The 22,833-nt window shown below is 38.6% G+C and overlaps 1 protein-coding gene across 1 annotated transcript; it reads right to left on the bottom strand.

The window, feature by feature from the left end:
• Positions 1 to 7,606: 7,606 nt before the first annotated feature.
• Positions 7,607 to 22,771, bottom strand: MCUR1 (mitochondrial calcium uniporter regulator 1). Its single transcript, XM_027654148.1, has 9 exons — positions 22,523 to 22,771; positions 21,380 to 21,493; positions 19,890 to 19,993; positions 18,737 to 18,838; positions 17,970 to 18,011; positions 15,679 to 15,750; positions 12,182 to 12,235; positions 11,031 to 11,145; positions 7,607 to 9,099 (listed from the first exon to the last, which is right to left on the bottom strand). Exons 1-9 carry the CDS (start codon positions 22,767 to 22,769, stop codon positions 9,044 to 9,046), a joined length of 906 nt encoding a protein of 301 aa, XP_027509949.1. The 5' UTR covers positions 22,770 to 22,771; the 3' UTR covers positions 7,607 to 9,043.
• Between the last annotated feature and the right edge of the window lie 62 nt (positions 22,772 to 22,833).

Here is a 22,833-nt window from a genome sequence, read left to right as displayed (position 1 = left end):
AGCCATATTTATCAATCTCCATCACAAATGACAGTTACATATTTGATAAGCAATTTCATCAATCTGAGCTCCGTAGTAACAGAGACCACAAATAAAAAAAACGCAACCCACATACAGCTCTCTTGGGACAAGGTTTAAATAGAGCGAATCTATTACGCTGGCTAGCTAGGGACTCATTACTGAATTCACTATTCTTTGTCTTTGGAAAGGCTAGAATCCATTCTGGGAGAAAAGCCCTTCAGCCCTTGGGATCCCAGCAAAAGATTAGAGTCTCTTTTTATCATTCAACAGCCCTATTTCATCCCCACTGCAGAAAAGATTATGCCAGGGGCCATTGTTTCCCATCCTCAGGCAGGCTGGGAACTCTTCTGAGAGGGCAGAATTTTTAAGTGCTTGCAGCCCTGGTAGGAAGTGCTGTGAGAAATAGTCAGGAACTACCTCCCTGCTCCCAAAAGCTGGATTTTCCTGTATAATTATCTTAGTAGGAGCTGGAATTTGAAGAACTCATCTGAGTGTGGGACAGGGTGAGGCACAAAGGCTGTGCTGTTCCCCTCCCCGAGACCTACATGGAACAGAAAGCAAGGCAGCTCCTTTCCCTGGCAGATATCCTTACCAGCAACAGAATCACTGTACTCCGTGTGTGATGATCTGATGACATAATGCTTCCATATAATCTCTGACCATGGGAACTTCGGCATAGACCTGTTAAATCATCCTTGCCTACTGCTGCTGTCCAAAATTGCCTCGTAACTTAGCAACTAACTTGCTCCCTGCTATCAGGTCTTCTTTAACATTACCATTTCTTGAACTTTTCCATTTCATTATGTATATGTATTTCAAGTATTCTTCCCCTTGAGGCAGTGCTTCAAGAAGCAACTCACTTTTCTTGGTTTTGGCCCTTTATGGGCTATCTCTCTCTAATATCTCTGGAGAAATCTCACCAACATGGCTACAGCTCATTCTGGCTTAGATATATCACCCCATCACCTAGCCCATCTCTTACTTCAGTAAGGGTAATTAGCAAGGAATAATCATCCTTTAGCAGCTAGCAATCAGGACCCAAACACAGTGTGCTAGAACAACATAGATAAAAGATCTAAAAATTAACCAACACCCACCACCACACATTTAAGTTATGATTTTCACACCAAATCTAATGCAGTTTATATAAAACGTCGTGTTTTTGCAATAAAGTTTTTCATCCCAGGACAACAGAAAACCACACAAAATAAGCTTCAGTTTTAATAGAATCATAGACTGGTTTGAGTTGGAAGGAACCTTAAAGATCATGTAGTTCCAAACTCTTTGCTGTGGACAGGGACACCTTCCACGAGACCAAGTTGCTCAGAGCACCAACCAACCTGGCCTTAAACGCTTAAAGGGATGAGGCATCCACGACCTCTCTGGACAACCTGTTCCAGTGCCTCACCACCCTCATAGTAAAAAGATTTCTGGATTAACACACCACTACCACCAGTTAAAGGAGTAGTCAGCTACATTTGCTGCAAAGGCAGTTGTTAAACAGCCGCCTGTCTCCATTGCTGCGTTTTGTCCAAGAGCAAAGAGGAACTGCATGCCTTAACCTTCATTTATGGACTGAAGAGACTGGCTTTGCTTATGTTTTCTTTTGGTGTTGCTACAGTCATATCTATTTGGAATCTTAGATATTTGTACAGTATACAGACTTCTAGCACCTTGCAATTTTTCCCCCCCTATATTTGTATCTGTTTATATGTGATCCTGTGGCTTGTTTTATTCAGAGATATTTGAGTACCTCAGGGTCTTGTGGTCTTGCTGCCTGTGGTGATGTACTAACAGTGTACAAAAATATTTAAATTGCTACTTGAAATACAATTTGTACAAAAACTTAAACAAGCATCAATCAGAAGACTGATATGAAACCTTCATGTAAATAAGCCTTTAATTTTAGCGAACAAGTAAAGGCTTGCAAGAGAGTCTTTGATCATATTTTAAAGCATTGAATACGGTTTTATTAAGAAATACATTAAACCCCTTATGAAGAACACACTGAAAGTCAACCCCTCCCTCCTCCAAATCTTTCTACATCTGGGGTGAGGGGGCAAGAAAGCTTGGAAACAACATTGAAACTAAAAATGGCATATAAAAGGATCCAAAAGAATTTATTAAATGACATATTGAAAATTCAAAGTTAGGAACTGCAAAGGACAGTGAGCTAAGAGTGCCCAAGTCCAGAACCATGTTTGGTTTTGTTTGTTTTCTGTTAGGTAACAGCAGAAAAAGAAAATACCTTTCAAAACATTGGCCTTTATGTAAATGGAGATGAGGTTTCTATTAAACATTTACCTTTTACAGTGAGCATAGTTTTGCTTTGTTAGCTGATGACTACCACTGTTTATCAAACAGGATTAGCTTCCTTAGAAATTCCCAACCCCCCAGTTAACAGTACCTTATGAATCATCAAATTTATAACTTGTCAGGCGTGGCCTGATACCTTAGGGCAAACTGGGACCCTGTTGAAAACAAGACACATTAACTGCTTAACAGCTCAGCAGACAATACAATGCTAAATTTGCCAAACTCCTGAATGCATTTTTACTGAATAGTAAAAACAGAAAATAATATCTTAGCACAACTTTTTTTGAGAGCTGTGGTCGTGAATCAGATAATTAAAAATGAAACAATTTTCATGGAGGAGCGTGCTGCAATCCACAGACTGAAAAGTGTCTAGGAGGATTAAAGAAAAAAAATCAACTCAGAAGTTTCTATAAAAAAGCTTTATTTTTAAGCAAGGCTCCTTTTTAGAGGGAATAAAAATACTAACATATCTGATGATCTTCCTGTGGCCTTTTGGAAGTGTAAGCCTTATTTTGCACTTCTTCCCCCTCAACTTCCATAGTATTTCAGCTTCTTCTTAAAAGCTTTCCAGAATCCAGTACTTTTGAATGGTGCCATAACCTGAAAAGGTAACTAACTACATCAAAGAAAAATACTGAACGAAAATGTAAAACCCACGTGCACGGTCCACACTAGGCATGCTCAGTCTCGTGTGTGCATCAGCAGTGGTTATTTTTTTTAGAATAGGCTCATGCCTGTTGCTTTATTTGGTCTCAAAACTCTGAAGAGCTCAGCAGCTCAGAGAAGAGGTGGTTAGTTCCTTGGCTTAGCTGGCATCAAGGAACACAAGGGAACTCTGCATGTAAATCACGAGGCATTGGAATTGACTTCTTTGAAAGCTGTGTTGTAAAAGATTTTTTAAATCTGTTTCCCATATTTGGTTGTGGTAAGTAGCCTTTAAAGGGAGCTTCTGAAGTAGCCTTTGTATTTATTCATTCTATGCATCACTAGAAGAACTCGTAAGTCTATAATGCAGAGTACACCTCTGCCACAAGAAAACAGATCCTGGGTAAAGACAGAATCAAAAGACAGGAAAATTACTTAAGTGACACAAATTACTCTGGACAAAATCACAGTCAAAAGTGGCACATTTAACAGCTGCCTATTCATGGAGTAACATGCATTGCCAACAGTAAAATCTTAAGAGGTCTACAAGATTTCTACAAGAAAGACCAAAGAATGCTGGAGGTTAAAGTATAAGCAATATAAATGCCGAGTTTTGCCTTCATGCCGAGAAACCTGCCCTGCTTCCTTTCCCAACCCCTGCCAAGATAACTATTACTGTCTCTATCAATTCTGAGCAAACCCCGGAGCCTTGTATACAAGTTTTATATGACCAAATTCAGCTGCTTGCTATAAATATGCCACTGTTATATCCATGTACCACACAGTTCTGTTTAAAGTTCTCACAGAACATGTGCCACTTACCCGCAGGGAAGAAAAACAAACCACAATCAAAACAACACACCACCCTTCTTTTTTTCCCTCACTACATTTTTACTCATGCAACAAGAAGAGACTATTCACGAGTAGTACTAGTCATGACTCGAATCAAGCTGGTATAATTTCAGAATACAACGGGGAACCTAGTGAACTTCTAAGGGTTTGATAAGGGTGCACACTGGAACAGAAAAGGGACATGGGATATTTGAAATACTACACCACATTGACACGTCTCACTACGGGGATAAACACTGGCCCAAGGCTGATATTTGCTGCAATATTTTGTTACTCATTTCCAGTATTTTGTTTTTGATACCAGTGGGGCACCCTCCCAAGAAAACTGAAATCTTCTTCCTTGGAATCGACAGATTTCAAAGAAACACTATGCAAGCACTGGCTATCTTCCTCTCTGTGGTTACAAAACCCCATGTTGAGGATAAGAGAGAGGCAATTGCTCTGACATAGAATTTAAGTGTAAAATAAAGAATCAACACTACTGCTTTAAAATATTTGGCAATAGGGTAAAAAATATGTTTTAAGCCAAAGGAAGCTTTCCTAACAAAGACACAGCAGGCCATCTAACTCCAAGGGTGTGCATATTTGTTTCTGATTGAAGAAATCCCCAATATTCCAGGCACATATTTGATTGTAAATGAACTTTCTATCTAGACTAGACTAAAGGAAATAAATTGCTTATACAGAAAGTTTTATTCTAAAATTAAAAAGAACCCCTAAGAACAACAAAAACTCCAACAAAAAGAAGCCCTAAAAGTTCAAGATTCAAATAACTAAAGGAAAAACATTTAAAAAGAAAACATAATTTTCAAACCAATAAATAATATATTAAAACATTAAAAATATAATTTTACTGTGTACTTATTCCATGAAGAGAGACTTTATATAGCAGTTTTGTTAAATATTAAATTGTCTCGTAATTTTGATAATTTTTAGAAATCATAACAAAGGTAGTTTATTCATTTTCTGGAAACTCAGTGGGAGATGCAAAACTGCTCACATCTTGCAGTAGTTCAAATGAACTAGTTTCAGGAATCTACCTAACTTTGCTGATTAAGAACTCCAAAGAACCAAACCACATGAAAAACTTCGCTGTTTTTTCTGTGTGAGGTCTGCAGATGGTAGCAAAAGTAAGAAGAGAACAGTTCACTGAAGTAGTATGACTCAAAACATCTTGAAGGTAAAAGCAAGCCAGCCTTCTCCAAAGTCAGTAGGAACTGTTAATAGCTGCACAGAGCTAGGATTTCACCATTTTTGGAGAGTTCAGTTAAGTGAACATTCACAAGTAGGAGAAGGCTTATTCTAGTAAACCAAAACATCTGTGGTTAGTAAAATTGAAGCAGATTTCGTACCTCGTACCTACATTAAAAATATGTTTCCATTTGTCAACTTGTGGTTTTAAGTACAACTCGGCAACATTCTGGGAAATGAATGATGCAATCAACACTTCCAATAGAGAAGGGGCTAGACAGCATGTGATTTAATGGCAATAACACATTTGAAGCAAAGAATTTAGCTAATACATACCAGTGAATGGGAGACTGCTCCTTTAAGGATTTTTGCTGAAAACAAGAGGAAAAGCAAGATAGACAAACAGTTAAACTCAGGATACTCCCAATAATACATGACAAGTAAATACAGTTTTGTAAGAACTCTGGATCTCGATTTGGATTTCTGCAAAACACAAAGACGTTTTGGAGCAACTTAGGAATGATTCTAAATTTCCTTCACCAAAAGGAAACAAATCCTTAAAGAACCTTCTGTCTTTGCTGTGTGAATGGGGAAATTCACAGGAAAACCTCCCAACTAGTGTTAGTGTAGACAGACTGTTACTCTTACATGCTCTCAGTAGAAATGGGCTTTTCCTGAAAGAAAGTTAGGGATGGAGCTCATCCTTAGATTGCAAGTTGACTTAGAGAGCTGAGAGATCTAACAATTTTAATTATTTTTCCTTTTATCCTTTATTTCCTGCCAGGCAGGAAATGAACAGATACATTTCTGAATCAATGGGGAGCTACTGCAGATTTTCACAGCTGAAACAGTTTTATGGTAAAACAGTCTAATTTATTTTTCGCTTGCACGTTTCGAAAGAGCTCTGCAAATTAAAAATCAAACTACAAAGTCAGAGAACTGGAAAGTATCTCTCTACATTCAGAGTTGCTACTGATTCCAATTAGAAAAAATATACAGCATCAATACAGAGAAGAGACTTACAGAAACAAATTGGGAGAATTGCCAGCTTAGGTCTCCTGTTTATGAATTTAGTGATCATTTGACACTCAACTGTTTCTTTTCAAGAGACATGCACTTCTAGCCCAGAAAGCCAACTGTATCCTGGGCTGCATCAAAAGCAGCATGGCCAGCAGGTCGAGGAAGGTGATTCTGCCCCTCTACTCTGCTCTGATGACACCCCAACTCTACTGCATCCAGCTCTGGGGTCCCATCATATGATGGACATAGGCCTGGTCCAGCAGGTCCAGAGGACCACAAGGATGATAGAGGGCAGGGCCACCTTCCTATGAAGATGGGCTAAGAGTGTTGGGGCTGTTCAGCCTGGAGATGGCTCCAGGGAGACCTTAGAGCAGCCTTCCAGTACCTAGCTGCAAGAATGCTGGAGAGGTGCTTTTTACAGGAGCATGTAGTGACAGGACAAAGGGGAATGCCTTTAAACTGAGAAAGGGTCAGTTTAGGTATTGCGAAGAAATTCTTTATTGTGAGGGTGGGGAGGCACCAGAGAAGCAGTGGATGCCCCGTTCCTGGAAGCGTTCAAGGCCAGGTTGGATGGGGCTTTGAGCAATCTGGTCTAGTGGAAGGTGTTCCTGCCCATGGCAGGAGGGTTGGAACAAGATGGTCTTTGAGGTCCCTGCCAATCCAAATAATTCTGTGATTTAATATTTAGTAGCACATCTTGATATAACAGATTCTCACCTGTTCCAAAAGGTTCATTCCTAGAGTTTAAATCTGTCAAATTTGTATTTCAAAATTATATAGAGGATTTTCTAAATTTCTGGAATGCCACTAAATACATGTGTTACATATGATGAGACTGTGTTAGAAAGACAGAGGAAATAGGAGATTTTGTGTCTGCACACAGGAGTAACAAACTTTTACACAACACTTAAAGACTTTTTGGGCTAGGGGATAATAATTATGTTCTCTTCATAGTGTATTTTTCCCCGAAGGACACATTAACTTTATTCCTTGCTTAAAACCACTCACCAAGTGCTGGTTTGCTGACACTTTGCTAATTCCAAGACAACACTTCTCTATAATCTTTCACTTCCTCTTTCCACCTGCCCAAAATAGAAATTTACTTGCACAGTATCTGTTTTTAGCAGGATAGAACCTATATTTAAAATTAGTCTTAAACCGTTATTTGTCAGATGCTCAGGCCTACAAGCAAACACGTACTGATTACATAGAGATATACAGAATCACCTGCCCTGGGAAGTTAAGACCAACAGCAAAGTCATTCTAAAAATTGAATTATCGCTTGTCTTAACTGGAGAAAGTGTCAAATCCTGTAAGTTAGTGCAAAAAATATTTTTTAAACAAAAAACTGAAGTTCTTGAATAAAGATTCATTAATTTAGAGGGGCTGTTAAGTTAGAGTGCATTAACAGTTTTCCTTATGTTATTCCTCTTCAATGTCTTGGAGGGGCTGTTGACTTTGCAAATTCCTAGCTTAAAAGATGTGTTATTAGCAGTGACTTACCTTCAACCAAAGAGATTAATTTCAAATTAAAAAGTTGCATTTATAATGAAAACTCGTGTTTTATGAAATATTCAAAATTCTTTATTTCAGGTCAGTATTTTTACAGTCATACATCTTTTCCTCCATGCTTGTACATGATCAAAGTCTGGCACTCCCAACCACAAAGAAAGTTAAATGATCATTACAGTATAGGCACAAAGTAGCCAAAAAGCTTTACTTTCATTAAGCAAAGCCGTGATTGTGCTCTAACAGCATTTATCACCAGTGCATAAACTGATTTCCCCTCCTAAAAGCAAGCAGGAAAGGGAAATTTCCCTTAACTGAAGGAACACAGATGGCAGCTCTGTTACTAAAGCAGTCACTTCATCAGTGGAAGAATGATAGATATCTGGATACACTGGACACCTTTCTTCATTGTTTTCAGTCGCACTTACTGGTTCAGGTGGGCTTGTTCAGAACTGGATTAAACATCTTACAGGGGTCCATTACTGCTTTCATTATTATAATCACTATCAAGGTTCCAGATTTGAACAATCAACATGATTTTTTAAAAAATAAAGCAATAAAACCCCCAGGAGTCTGTTGGTACTGCAGTTTTCTTGCAAAGACCCTGTTTCATAACTATTTAAAATCTCTTTCCTTTCTAGAAACATCAATTTCCTTTCCCCCAACAAGGCAGCACCAGAGACACTCTGTATCACTTAAACACAAATTAAACACAACTAGCATATTTTACTGCATTTCAAACTTCCAGTTATAGTGGTAAGGTTAGCAATGAGCATATGGAATGAGTACGTGATACTTACATGTACCAAAGGCAAGTTAGTCACAAAAATCTCTACAAATATCTTACAAACAAAACCAGCAGCAAACACTGCTATCACTACACAGTACTCGTTAATGAAACACGAGTGATTGGGCAGCCATCTGGAAAACAAGCTGATAGCTATGTTATAAAAATAGCAAAACAAGTATTTGATCATAGTAACTGTATGAACAAGTGTTAGCAGGAGGGAAGTGAGCATGATTCAGTTAGCACAAACTCTAGTTATACAACAGTGCCTCCAAGCCACAGAACACGTAGTTTCAGTTTAACAACCAATACTTCAGTCCGACACATGCAACCGACTCTGGCAAGCCTGTCCAAAGAGGCAGTGGAACATAATTCTACTGGTTCTTCAGGCCCATCCGATTGGGATGAGTGCCAGTCTTTGCTTCTGTATGACACCTGGCAGTGGCAAGGTGCACTACAGCTCAGAACAGAGGGAAACGGCAGAAGTGCTGTTGTCAGAGGTAACATTCGACATATACACGATATGTGTACAGTTTGTTTCTAGGCACATCTTTGGTTACATTCTCAGTACAGTCTGCTTTATAAAATAATAAATAAAACAGTCAAGACTTGGTTAAAATCCAGGCAAAGATTAAAATCTTCTTTTTTTTTTTTTTTTTTCAGAAACCAAGACAGTAGAAGTCCCTTTAAATTCATGTCTTGTTATATCCATAAGCGGTAAAATCCCAGTGCTACAGTAAGGCATGTAAATACTGAACCTGAAAGGACAAAAATGAGGAGGAAAATGGCATTAACATTGACATTAAATCATTAGCTCTCAGAACATCTCTTCAGAAAGCTACGTATGTGTCTTACTACAAAACTAAAAAAGTGTAACCACCACCCCCCCTTCCCCATGTGATAGAATGAGGATTTTGGTTTGCAACAAACAATTTCAAGGTAGGAGGAGTATAAAAATGACAAATAAAAAGGAAGGAAGGACAAAAAAAGAATGCAGAGAGACTGGGCTGGAAAACTCTTGACAGGCTGAAAGAAACCCTTACTTGCTTACCATTCAAAAAAAATCAATATGGCAAGTTACAGATGCAAAATGAGGAAATAAATAACAAGATTAATAAATTGCAGTCAAGTATTCAGCAAACAAATAAATGAAAGCCATCTTTAACAAGGGTTATCAGCTTTCAATTTTTAAAATTTCTATTTAAATGAAATCAACTTTTGATTTCTAGATATACACACAAAGGATTTTTGCCATTGTTTGCAATAGGAGCACTTCAAACACAATACAAATGATTTTTAATTACTTTTTCTTCCATGCAGATTTCAACATGTCTACTCTCTTATACAGATCTGAATCATGGGTCATCTACCGCCACCACCTGCGTCTCCTAGAACGCTTCCATCAACGCTGCCTCTGCACAATCCTAAACATCCACTGGTCAGATTATGTGACCAATACATCTGTTCTTGAACAAGCAGCAGTCACAAGTATTGAGGCCATGTTGCTGAGAACACAGCTGTGCTGGGCAGGGCACATCTCAAGGATGAAGGACCACCACCTCCCCAAGATCTTGCTCTATGGTGAACTTGCCACTGGCTGCCGCATGAGAGGAGCCCCGAAGAAAAGATACAAGGACTCCCTGAAACAACATCTCAGCCTTGGCCATATTGATCAACATAACTGGTCTACTCTGGCCTCCAACTGGGAGGTCTGGAGACACACCATCTATAACGCTGCTGATGCCTTTGAGAAAGCACGCAGGATCACTCTTGAGGAGAAAAGGCAGTGCAGAAAGAACCGTGTCTTGCAGAATTTACCACCTAAGGAGTCTTTCTGCTGTGCCTTTTGCAACTGGACGTGCCCGTCTTGTATTGGCCTTTTTAGCCACCAACACGCTTGTAACAAACGTGGGTAGAGCCCTTCCCAAGTCTTTGTTCCCGAAGCCCAGCCATGATGATGATGATGAGTAGGAATGGTAGGGAAAAGAATTTCTTCTCATTTTAATAAAGTACCTTTTACTTTCTATTTTACTGGTTCTCTCTAAAGGGTATGTCACAAATACAGTACTATGAATAGGCTTAAGTGATTTTACTTGTGACAAAACCCATTGTGAAAGAATAATCAGAAAATCTAAATCAGAAGAATAATTTTCTATTCATTTAACAGTAACGCACACTCAGTAGCAAAATGTCAACATATTAAAGTTACCACAGGCCATAATGCAGGCACACATATGCTTCAAGGCATATGTAAAAAGGGAAGTTTAAAGAATATGTAGAGCTGAACAGTCAGAAAAGCTGAAATGTTCCATTTTGCACATAGATCTCCATCAGATGGATGAAGAAATCCTAGTAATACGGACAGCAGGCTGCTTTTATAAATTAAGTCAGGCACCGAAGAACTTTTTGGTCCTTGTTAACATGCAGTCTTTTAGATTTCTCATACACGTTATTATTACAGTATAAAGCAGGGCAAAACCCAGAAAAAAGCCCATGCAAAATAAAAGTTGCAAATCATAGGAAACTTTGGGTTAAGTACACAAATAAGGTTGCTAATCTTGCCTGAGACTATTTCAAGTATTTTTATTTTTTTTTAATTGGGGCCTTTATGAATACAGTTCATCGAGAGCTTGCCAAATATTTAACAATGTTTAACAGTTTCACCCTCAGAGACTATCAGGTGCCTTACCTGCTAGGTACTTAATATTATCAAGTTTGTGTGATTCGAGCATTGTTTTCAGATCTGCAACTTCTGTGTCTATTTTTCTGTCTGTTTGGGTCAGAGCCCGATCTTGCTGTGCATGCTAAAAAACAAAGCAACAAAATGATGTAATTTTATCACTTTCCAGTTTATTTAGAAATTCAACCCATCCCTTCAAGTTGTATTTTTCCTTTCTCCTTAAATGCATGTTAATTTGCATTCAAAGAGAGTAAGTTCCTTCTTAGCTGATTATATCTAAGGAATTGAACAATTTGGTGAACTTGGGAAATTTGTGACTACGTGTTCCTTAACACATAATCTAGAAACTGGCAGAACTGGATGCCTTCTTATCTCAATCTAACAGCATAAACATTAACTTCATTCTGTTGCTCGGCCCACTGATACTAAAGTCACTGCTGAATTTTAAGAGTTACTGAGAAGTCAAAGAGCCTCTTGTGAAAAAATCATACTGGAGCATAAGGATTTATAGATCATTAGAAAAACTGAGAATTGACCTTCTGTTGTAGAAAAACATGTCTTCATCTTGTAATGAATTCTACCACAAAAACAGCTCCAAATTCAGAATCTGATTATGACAGAAGACAGGACTTCTGTTAAAAAATATGGTATAGAATTATTACTCAGAAGAGACTGAAAAATCCAACTTGTAAACTGAGAACAGCAGCTGCTGAGTTGCTGATATTTTCAAATCAGCACTACTGAAACATTGACAATCAGTTAATGATTTACTGCTAGACATAATCCCAGAAATAATTCCCTATAATACAGAAAGGAAACAAAAGTAAGTAGTAGTGCTTGGTAAAAACTTCCTCTAAAATGAACACAAATCAATCTAGCAACAAGTTTCTCACTGAATGTGGGGGGAAGAATTAATTTCACATTAAGAGTAGAATTTCATCTAGAGAAAATATGTCATGGATCAAGTCTCAAGACAAAGTGACTACTGGATAGTTCATATATACATGCAGAAGGTCTAATAACATATACAGAAGCCTTTTTATTCTGTAGGCATTTACATTAAAGTGCTTGAAGACATGAACAAGTCCAAAAAGAATACCAGGTCTAGAACACAAGTACAAAAAGATTTGCTGTGTAATAATCAGTTATCAAGTTCTTACCAATTCCACTATTTCTGTCCTCATTTCAAGTAGTTTTCTTTCATTAAGCGAGTACTAGAGGAGGGGAAAAAAAGAAGTTAAACATGATACTGTCCTTAAACTTTCCCCCCCTTTTTTTCCACTTGAAAGTATGTTTATTTGTTTCCAAATTATGCAGAACACATAATCTGGACAGGATTATTGACTGACAACACTTGGGAGACAGCATTGTAGGATAACTGCTGTCCTTTTGAAAAGCACAATTCAGACTGGTGTTCATCCACACCTCTGAAATGTAAAGTGCAACGAGTTCATCAGACACTCATCTTCTGCAAAAACTACATATTAGTGAGCAGCTGGAAGACAGGCTGGCAGATTTGCAGTTCTGAAAAACAAGGGCCTATGATTCTAAACAGTAACTCTGGAACAGTTAACTAATCCTTGAGCATACAAGCACAACTAAGAGTGAACCACCTACTTCCTTCAGGAAGGGAGAACAGTTCTAAAATACCATATCAAACTCAGTTATCAAAGAAATGTTTAGCCAGCACTGTATAACCCACCATTTGAGTTGTTCTGACCATCACTTAATGATATACTTGTTAAAACCAGAACATTTGTATCGCATGTTAAGCCATTCATTTGTGGATCCTCAGAAGTGGTGGCTTATTTTTAAGTTACAGTTATTGGGTGCAAGGAAAGTTAAACCCAAATTAAAGAAGCATACCTTTAAAGCAGGCTACCTTTCTGACTCATGAACAGGCATGATTTACCTTGACATCTATAATGGTTCCTGTCCCACTACTGGAGCAATTAAATCATTCATAGACAGTTGCTAAACCACCAGTAAATGGCACAGAGTATTAAGGTCATCAGGCACCCATCTCAGAATCCTCAGTTACACAGCAATAACCTCATCTGTTGACATTCTCACATGGAAGCCACCTTATTTTTCCTCCACTCTGGAAGCTTATTCAGTTTTAATATTAAAAATAGATTAATCTACATAAGTGTCTCAGTATTGAAAAACCCTCATGAAAGATCTAGAGCTCTGTTTGGATGTTTGACTGATCTGAAGTTGAAGCTAAAAGACAGCAGGCTGCTACAAATGTAGAAAATTACATAAAGACAAGTAACAGCATGTTTACAATTAATGAAAGAGTCACTAGGTTCTGCAAAAGGAAAAAAAGGATAAAAAAAGAAATTAATGCATTTTACATAAAGCTACATTTTTTAAAGTGGCAAGATGGCAGAATGTTTATAAAAGAATCTAATTAAAATTATGTTTAGACAGAAACGTAAGAATTGGACCCCACATTGATAATCACTGATCATCACTATCAAAAGAACCACGACAAAATAATTTTATGGACTGAAATAGTTCACCTGTTTTACTTTGACCGATGCAGTTAGCCAAACACACACCTTCTGAATAATTTATATTCTACAAGCTTCTTTCTGGATGCTTCTTAAAGTTTTGTTTTGTGGCTAGAACTCTCTAGGTCAGACCCAAGGATTTTAATCTTAGGTTTAAGACGGTGAAATTGGCCTTTTACTGGAAGGCATTATGACACATTTGTAACAACAACAGTGCATTAAAAAACAAAAAAAGAAGGAAATACAAGGCTAAACTGCCTCCCCCCTCCTGAAATTCAACAGGGAGATTTAAGTTCACATTTTTCACAGTGCAGAGAAAATTCATTTTTGTCAGATGCATCTCGAGTTTTTTAACACCAAGCTTAGAGGCACTGTGATGCATTAACACACAAATAGATATGGATTTTTGTACTGTACTTCAAGTTTTTAAATCACATCTGTACACTGCAGATGTAAATCACAGCATAAAGAGATGTGCATTGAGTAATGTAGGATTCTGTGAGAAATAAAGAATAATTAAATAATAAAGTATTCAGAGTTTGAAACATTAAAGGCTGCCCACATCAGTGTTGACACAGTAAGATTCTCTATGAGTACTTATTCCAAGAAAACTGAACAATAAGAACATTTTACTTTGTGCTTCAAGTTAAAGCAATTTAAGTGTTTTTCTCTTCTAAACAGTAACTTAGTAAGAATGCACAGTAACCTTCAATTATCCTGAGTTTTATCCTCAGAAAGCTGGATATTCAGTGCTTAGTCACATTACCATTGAAGTAAATATACCAGTGATGCTCTGCCTACTACAGAAAATACCAGATAACGTCTCTTCCCCAACTCAGTGTATGTGCTACAACCTGCTCAGCATTCATCTGCCTTTTTCCTTTTCTGTTCATGCATGGCAGAGCTGACATTAAAGTAGGGGAGTGGGAGGAGTAAAAAAAGAGAAGAGCAGTTTCCATAGAAACTATGAAATTATTGTTGCACAACAGACTACAAAGTTGGTTAACTTTTTCAAGAGAAAGTTGACATGCATAGTTTGCTTTTCCTGGGAGGCAGTCAAAATAATGTTGTGTTCTGCACAACAGACAAGAGTCCAGATTCCAGGATCCTACATAAATATACAAGAAAACACTGGTGCCTAATTTAACACTGGTGCAGTGGTTTTATATAGGTTTTGTAAACCCAAAATATTGCAAAGCTTATGATCTATACAAGGAGTACATTTCATACAATGCTTTTTTAAAAACAACAGCATGAAGTATTAACCATTAAACAAGAATTCTACCTGCTGAAATTGTACTTTATTCAAGCATCTACCATGAGCTAGCAGACTGTTAGTCTTTATAGTAAAACAACACCAACACAGCTGTTACCTAAACTAATCACACTGAAAAATGTCAAGGGGCACACACAGAAGATAAATGACATCTACTTGAGCAGTTCTTATTGCCAGGATTGGAGATAAATATTATGTCTTCATTACACACCTGGGAAAAAGGACTGAATAAGAAATAATACTAATAGAAAAAATGTCATTAAAAGATCTCTCAATTTAGAAGATGCAATTTCATTGAGACCCTAAAAGTTACTGAAAAAAAAATCTATGAGAACACAACTCTAAATAAAGTGCTACAGATAATGCAAAAACTTGTTAAAATTCTACATCTACATTACTCTCATTTAAGATTACATCAATTCAGACCTACCAGATATTTCAAAGCTCAAAACAATCTGAACCAGTATCATTTACAATTAAAAAATAATACAGGGAAATGAAACATCTTCAAGGATAATAAATTCGAGGAATGTGTAAACTTCATTAAGTGTGAAAACAGAGAGATCTACTAATAAAACAGAACACCTCTAGGCAGCTGGTCAGCATGCTGAATTAAATAATATATTTAAGTGTAATGTGCTAATCCCAGTATTAAAACAATATCAGAATAGATAAGATACATAAACCTAAACATGGCACCTTGCACTATACCAGCATAAGGATGAATAACTTAGATTAATACCCTCTTGAAGCTGAGTGATACTATAGGTTAGTATGAAAATGCTCCTTGGGTGAGATGCTCTTACCCAAATTTGGAAATTACTCAGTGTTGACATGCTTCTAGAAGAAAGTTAACAAAACTTACCAGTTCTTTTACTCTGCTCTTCTCTAGGTTTAGGTTTAACTTGTTATCTGCTCGAACTTTGGTAATTTCATCCTAGTGGGAAAAATTGATAAAGCAGCAAGATTTTCTGTTTAATCATAAACAGAAAGAATTAGACAAATATATTGTATCTTACTTTACATACCTCATTAATAAAGCTTCTCTCCAATTAGTGTATATAATTTTCAAAAGTATAAGTATTTCTAATCTTCCCCTGGGAAATACTGATGTTCTATTGTATGAGTTGGATCTCAGAATCAAAAACCAACAATTACTTTTAACACTGAAAACAGCACTTCACTGAGAACACATCCTTCTACAATTGCAGGGAATGTTTCCTGTATCCCGTAACTCTGATTTCTAGAAACCTATGCCTAGGTACATCAGTAAGTTGGATTTCTTCCATGAAGCAATCTTGATGCTCAAAATAACTTTAAAAGCAGTTTCCAACCTTCCATTGTAAAACAAAATCTGTTCCTAAAGACTACATCTAGGGCTTTCAGAAAAAGCTAAAGACATTTTAGAAGTCAGGAAACATTTATCAGATTTTTAAGCACCTAACTTTCAAAAACTACCATAAGCTGTACACTTGCATTTTACTTTATCAATAGCTGTAAATGATTCCTGCTTTTCTCAGTGACACCTGCCATTTTAGTGCAACCTCCTGGCAGGAATTCCAGCCAGCTGACAGTTTGTCATGAGGCAGACTGCTGATCAGATGAATGTGTGGGAGAAGCAAAAGATTGCTGATGTTCTGGGAGATTCTAGTTAGAACCAGATAAGCATTTCTCAAGTAGGCCAATGTCTACTAGTTAAGAGTTGATTAAGTCAGTATGAAAAATAATTAGACTCAATTTCTGTGTTTGAATTTTGAACTTTAATTGGTTTATCATTAGTTGTCATTGCAACAGAATACATTAAAATTTAATAAATAAAAAATTAGAAATAATTTTTCTTGAACTTTTATATTGCCTTTTTGTATGAGCAAACATAAAACGACTTGCCCTTGTGAGAATTACATTTACAGTTAAAAGTAAAATTTAAAGAGATTTAGCTTTTAAGAAAAGATGACTCAGATCCTTGATGCTCTACCAGTGGATTACACTAGCTCATTTACATGCAACTAAAACTCTAAAATAAGTTACAATTCAAAAATTAGATGCCAAATGCATTTTAAAACGGTATTCTGAAAACCCAGATGCATTAAGCACTTCATAACAGTGTGAAACACATGGGATTAGGCTTGGAAAATTTATGCTTTCCTTTTGGAGATGATGGTGCAAAAAGAAACATAAGAGAATAGGAAAGAAATGGTAAGGAGGCACTAAACCGAGTTTGAACACACTGTCAGCTGTCTGTTGTCAAGTCCAACAGTCTGATAGTTTCATGGAAAATCCTAGGGAAGGAAGAGTGCTCCATCCTTTCAACTAAGAAGGATATCTCAGCAGCCAACAGCAGTTAGGTCAGATGTCTGTACTCCCTACAAACAGTTAATGTTTCCCAGTTTCCAATCTTAATCACTCTTTCAAGAATGTATGTTTCTGTGTAAAGCCTGCTTATGCCTCCACACCAACTGAAGTGACAGATTTAAGAGGATATTGGTTTTGATGGTAGAAGTGTGTTTGGAGTGCTCTGCAAGACACACAAAGCATAAAGAACAGAAACACAGCATGATGCTTAAACCTGATAAGAATATTGTATGATAACAGAGCAAGTTTTCTACACAGAGCCTGTTTTCTTGCAGTGGTCATTTACTCCCAAACAAATGGGACCAAACAAAATGGTCCCAGTTGGTGGCCTAAAAAGGCCTTTTAAAGACTATTTTAAGTTCTGGACAGTTAACTGCTAAGTCTTCAGAGAAAAAAGCAAAACAAACCCAAAAATCCCTCAACAATCAGAAAATCACAATTAGGAAGTGCTGTAATTTTAAAAGCACATTGCATTGTTAATGTAGAAGCAGCCTTAAATGCAGAACTTCACTCAGCCTTAACTGTCATATTGCAGCCACTTTCTGAATCTGAATTAAGGACAGGTAAGTAAAAACGCCTTCAGTTACATTTTTCTTCAGTTCTTGTACTACTCGCAGTTCCTTGTCCCCATAAATGAAGTATGCATGAACTGTCTTTGCTGCAGCCCTCAGTGTACCATCAACAGCAATTTCAGTATCCTATGTATCACAACAATTAAGTACCACTTTGAAAATAAAACTTTGAAAACAACACCTTTTATTTTTTCAAGCAAACTAGACAGGTGTTAATTCTTAATTATCTTACCATGACTTGCTTCTTTATCTGCTGGAGTTCAAGTTTTATTTTCTGGAAGAGTAGGAAAAAAAAAGGGCACTTTATTACTGTATATAAAACCATATAATCTAGAAATCATACTGAATTTGCACGATCAGTAACAGTGGCTATAATCCCTAATGTGAAAAGGCAGGCAAATCAAGCATGACTATGTCCTCAGTATGTGTATAGATATATACACATGCATGTTTACTCAGTACTGTGCACTTCCAAACAACAGCACAAGGCAGAAATTAGCAATGTCCCACTGGCTGCCCTCCTAACACAGCCCAGGAGGCTGTTGGCTGCTTTTGCCACAAGGGCTCATTCCTGGCTCGTGGTCAACTTGCTGTTTACCAGGATCCTTAGGGCCTTTCCTGCCATGCTGCTTTCCATTTGGTCACCCCCAGCCTGTCCTGGTGCCTGAGGCTATTCTTCCCCAGGGGCAGGACTGGGCATTTCCATTTCTTCAACTTCATGAGACTCCTGTCATCCCATTTCTCCAGCTTGCTGATATCCCCATGAATGGCAGCACAACTGCCTGGTGTGTCAGCCACTGCTCCCCTCTTTGTATCATCTGCAGACTTGCCTAGGGTGCACTTTGCTCCATCGACAAGGTCATTAATGAAGGTGCTAAACCATCCCAGCCCCACAGTCATCCCCTTGGCTACAATCATTAGAAAAAAAACAAGCAAGTGATAGAACAGTACTTTCCAAGACAGTGATTTTTTTACTTTCCAAGACAGTGATTTTTTTACCTCATTTTCGGAACGAAGTGCTGAAAATTCACTTTTTTCCAAAATAATCATGTCCTTTTTCACACCACCAATATGGGACATTACTTGCTGAAGTGCAATTTCCTTTAAAAGAAGGAAGAAAAACCTCAGGACATATCATAACTATAATGCTTTTTCTCATCTGTGCCTACAAGTATGATAGGCTATTTCAGTACCCTGAAATTTTTAATTCAGCCATTTCAGATTGATTTTCCGAGTTTTCACAAGGCAAGATAAAGTGACAGTGACAAAATAAGCAAGTTAGGCTCAAATGTTGGTAATGTTTAACAAAATCAGCAGTGCTAACACAGATCAGAACAAATGAATTAATAACCTAGGAAACAGTTTCTTCCAAGTCTTCAAATTCTTAAGCTAGCAAAGGCTTTAGGGAGAAGTGTCTCCGAGCTAAATAAGCAAAGCTGGCTTTCAGACCAAAACTCCTCAGCACAACCATACTCTGTAATTGCCTCCTTTTTTACCTCCCTACAGAAACAGTGCTGCATGGACACCTCTTTTCTTACTCCCTGGTGTCTCCAGCTTGTTCTTGCTCTCTCTTGTCTTCAGTGAGCTCAGCAAACAGAAAACAGAATCTTCCATATTCTTTCTCTTCTTCATCTCTACATATACACACACGTGTATCTGTTTTTCCCTAAGGTGTTATCTAACCAATGTAATATTTCATCTTTTACATATCCAACTATGGCCTAATGATAATAGGCCATGATAATACACAACATTCCAAATCTTTCTTCCAATTCTTCATTCTTTTTTTGCACAAGCCCCTGTGCAATCAAAGACCACAAGGATGTACAGGTTTATCACCTTGCCCACAGTTCATGGGCTTTCTGAGCTGCTGTACAAATACTGAATCTTAATGGCAGAAAGTCACCTGAGGGGTCAAATCCAACAGTTTCAAAAAACATCTACCATCAGCAGCAACATTTTAATTCAATAAAAAAAAAAAAAAGAAAATATGTTTCATTCAAAAAAGCTGGGCACAGGAGGCTGAGATTGCTTGCTGTAAACAACCATGGGAGAAAAGAACCCTCTAACATAATACATAGCAACACATATTTCATTAGCAAGCATATTAGGTTTTTATTTACTTTAACCCCACCATTGTCTCTGATCTAACCTGCTGTACTTTGGTGACCATGTCCTTGTAAATCATATCCAGGTTGGTGTTCATGATTTTCACTAATGCAGATACAATGACCTCTGACTGCTGAGTAGTGAACCCTGAGCAAAACAAAATGCAACAACATTCAGAGAGGGACACAAATCTGGACAGTTTACAGAAATACCACTCGCTGATACTCAGCACCGAGGTAAAACGAATGTCAGTTATTCGAGACAATAAAACATATACCTCTTGATCCAGCACTAACAAAAGAACACAGCCAAGTTTCCCCACCCCAAAATTATGTCTGTGACATAGTATGGCTGCTTCTGTAGTACAGCACTACCAGCAGGATAAACACTGGGGGCTTTCTAGAATTATTATGGAACGTCATCTCTCACATGTGGCTACTTCCATCAGCAAAAATTCTGACCCTGAAAAGCAGATACTGACTTCTTTATACTATAAAACTTCAGTGTCACTGAAGATGTACAAAACTCAACTGAAGACAAAGCCAACTGCCCTGACTTGAGGTCTACCAGCTTCTGAGTACCTATTAGAATAAACTGAATATATTGGCAACTATAGTAAAACACTGTCCCTAAAAACACTCTCACCTTTTCCACTTTGAAAATGTAGGAGTAAGATTGTCACGGACAAGATTTAACCATTATGGAAAGAAACACTGGCAAAAGCATGATCGTTTCATAGTAACCAGCAGTTGAGCATCAGAAATCATACCTGAGAGGAAGCTGCTTTCAACAGCTGAGCTGATATAATAGTTTACTACCACCAAAAGGCTCCCTCTCCCCTTATCCCTCCTCCTGACACTGTGAGCTGGTGCTCACTCAGCTGTTCCATGAGCTCATTAAACTACCATCTCAAAATACCAATCAAGCAAAAAAACTGGAGAGGTGACCTGCCCTTTTCAGGAATGGAAAGCTGTTACAAGTCGATTCAGCTGAACTGAACTTCACCTTAAGGTACCTCCCTTCCACCAGCAAAAGTAATATAATCCATAATAATCTATTCCCTTATCTATGTTTTATCATAAGAGCAGCCATATTTTATAAGGTATTCTATGTTGTATCCTAAAAGCTGTGTTTTACAAAGTAGTCCATATTCAATCCTATTGTGATACATTGTTGCATATTCGAAGTCCAATATCCTAAATAAGCAGGAATCCAAAAAATACATTTTCGACCACTACCTTGAAAACTCTGGGTTTTTTTTATTCTCAGTTCTTAAAATTTCATTTTTCTTTAGCATTTTTAAGTGCCAGTAGGGTAATAAAGTATTCCAAACAAAGTTGTATGAGCTTACTGTTTCCTTTCTGAAGAGAAGACAACCCTGTATGTTCTTACTCAGTATAGAGAAAAGCCCCCCAAAAATCCATAAAACTGCAGCTGTAACATCGTGTGTCTAGGAATAATAACAAACTTTGTAAAGTAAAAAACCACTGAGGACATGACATTAAAAATAGCTACTTGTTTCAAACAAATTACCATTTTCTTCCAAGAGGCATACCAGCGCATGAGTGTCAAAAAAAAGCCTCCTATTTCCCAGTAAGGATATATTCCCTTTGCTTTGCAAAGATGGTGATGCAGAGACGCTTACATCTGAAAAAAAAAAAAAAAAAGGAAACCTAAGTTATTTTTTAAGAAAGAATATTTAACCAACGTGTTTGCTTTCCATGAGTTTCCTTCCTACCCCAAATGTTTCTCATTTATGACAAAATATTTTGTGTTGAGATTATCACAGCTTGCCTGGAAGCGAAAAGGCATCCCACTAACAAGTTCTATGCCCAAGAGCTGGAAAACAGAACACTTTGCCACTGCTGCCCTTCTGAGATGCCCTCCAAGAATATAATCTTCTAGGAAAAATCCCACCAAGGACTAGGGTCCTAAATCTGTTCCTTTACCGTAATCACCATGGCTGGTGGGAGCTGTGAGGGTTAAATCCACACTCTGTTCTTTGTTAAAGAAGCAAACCTTCATCACTTGCCCTTTAGACGAAAACTAATCACTCACAATTTGCCAATTACTGTTTTTGCAGATAATACTCCAAACACCGAATGCCAGATTAAGACAGGGAGTAATTTCCATTGGGAGAGGTGGTGTACAAACTACCCTGACAGAACGAACGCGAGGTGGGGCATGAGGTGATTCGTCAGGAGGCAGAATCACTTGGGTTGGAGAAGACCTCTGAGATCACCGAGTCCAACCTTTGACCCAAAACCACCCAGTCAACTGGAACATGGCACTAAGTGCCAAGTCCAGTCTTTCCTTAAACACCTCCTTAAACACGGTGACTGCACCACCTCCCTGGGCAGCCCATTCCACTGGCTAATCACCCCTTTCTGTGAAGAAATTTCTCCTGATGTCCAGCCTGAACCTCCCCTGGCACAGCTTAAGGCCCTGTCCTTTGGCCCCGTCGCTTGTTGCCTGGGAAAAGAGACCGACCCCCTCCTGGTTACAACCTCCTTTCAGGCAGTTGTAGAGAGTGATACGGGTCCCTTCTTTTATCCAGGCTAAGCACCCCCAGCTCCCTCACCCGCCCCTCATGGCACTTGCGCTCCCGCACCCCCCCCCCCAGCTGCGCTGCCCGACCTCCCTGTCCCCTCAGACGGTGTATTTCAGAGCGCTCACCCCTCTCCCCGCGGTGCCGCCGGTTCCCCGCGCCGCTCCCGCCGCACCGTCCCCACACGGCGCCGCCGCCGGGGCGCGGGGGCGCTGCGGGCGGGCGCCCACAGTCGCCGAGGCAGCGACGCGGGGGGGACGGGGTCGCGCGGCGGTCACGTGAGGCGCCGTCCGGGCCGCGCGGCCGCAGCAGCAGCAGCAGCTGCAGCGCGCGCCTCCCGCCGCTCGCGGCCGTGGCCGCCTGGCCCCCGGCCATGGCCGCGCCGCCCGGTCTCGACCACGGAAAAGGGGGGGATTGGGGGGGGGGGGGGGGGGGGGGG

The sequence above is a fragment of the Corapipo altera genome, unplaced genomic scaffold (genome assembly GCF_003945725.1).
Source record: "Corapipo altera isolate COAL_440 unplaced genomic scaffold, ASM394572v1 60, whole genome shotgun sequence".
Classification (NCBI taxonomy): Eukaryota; Metazoa; Chordata; class Aves; order Passeriformes; family Pipridae; genus Corapipo; species Corapipo altera.
The sequence above is the reverse complement of the archived record's forward strand: the minus strand, read 5'-3'. Positions and strand labels throughout refer to the sequence as shown.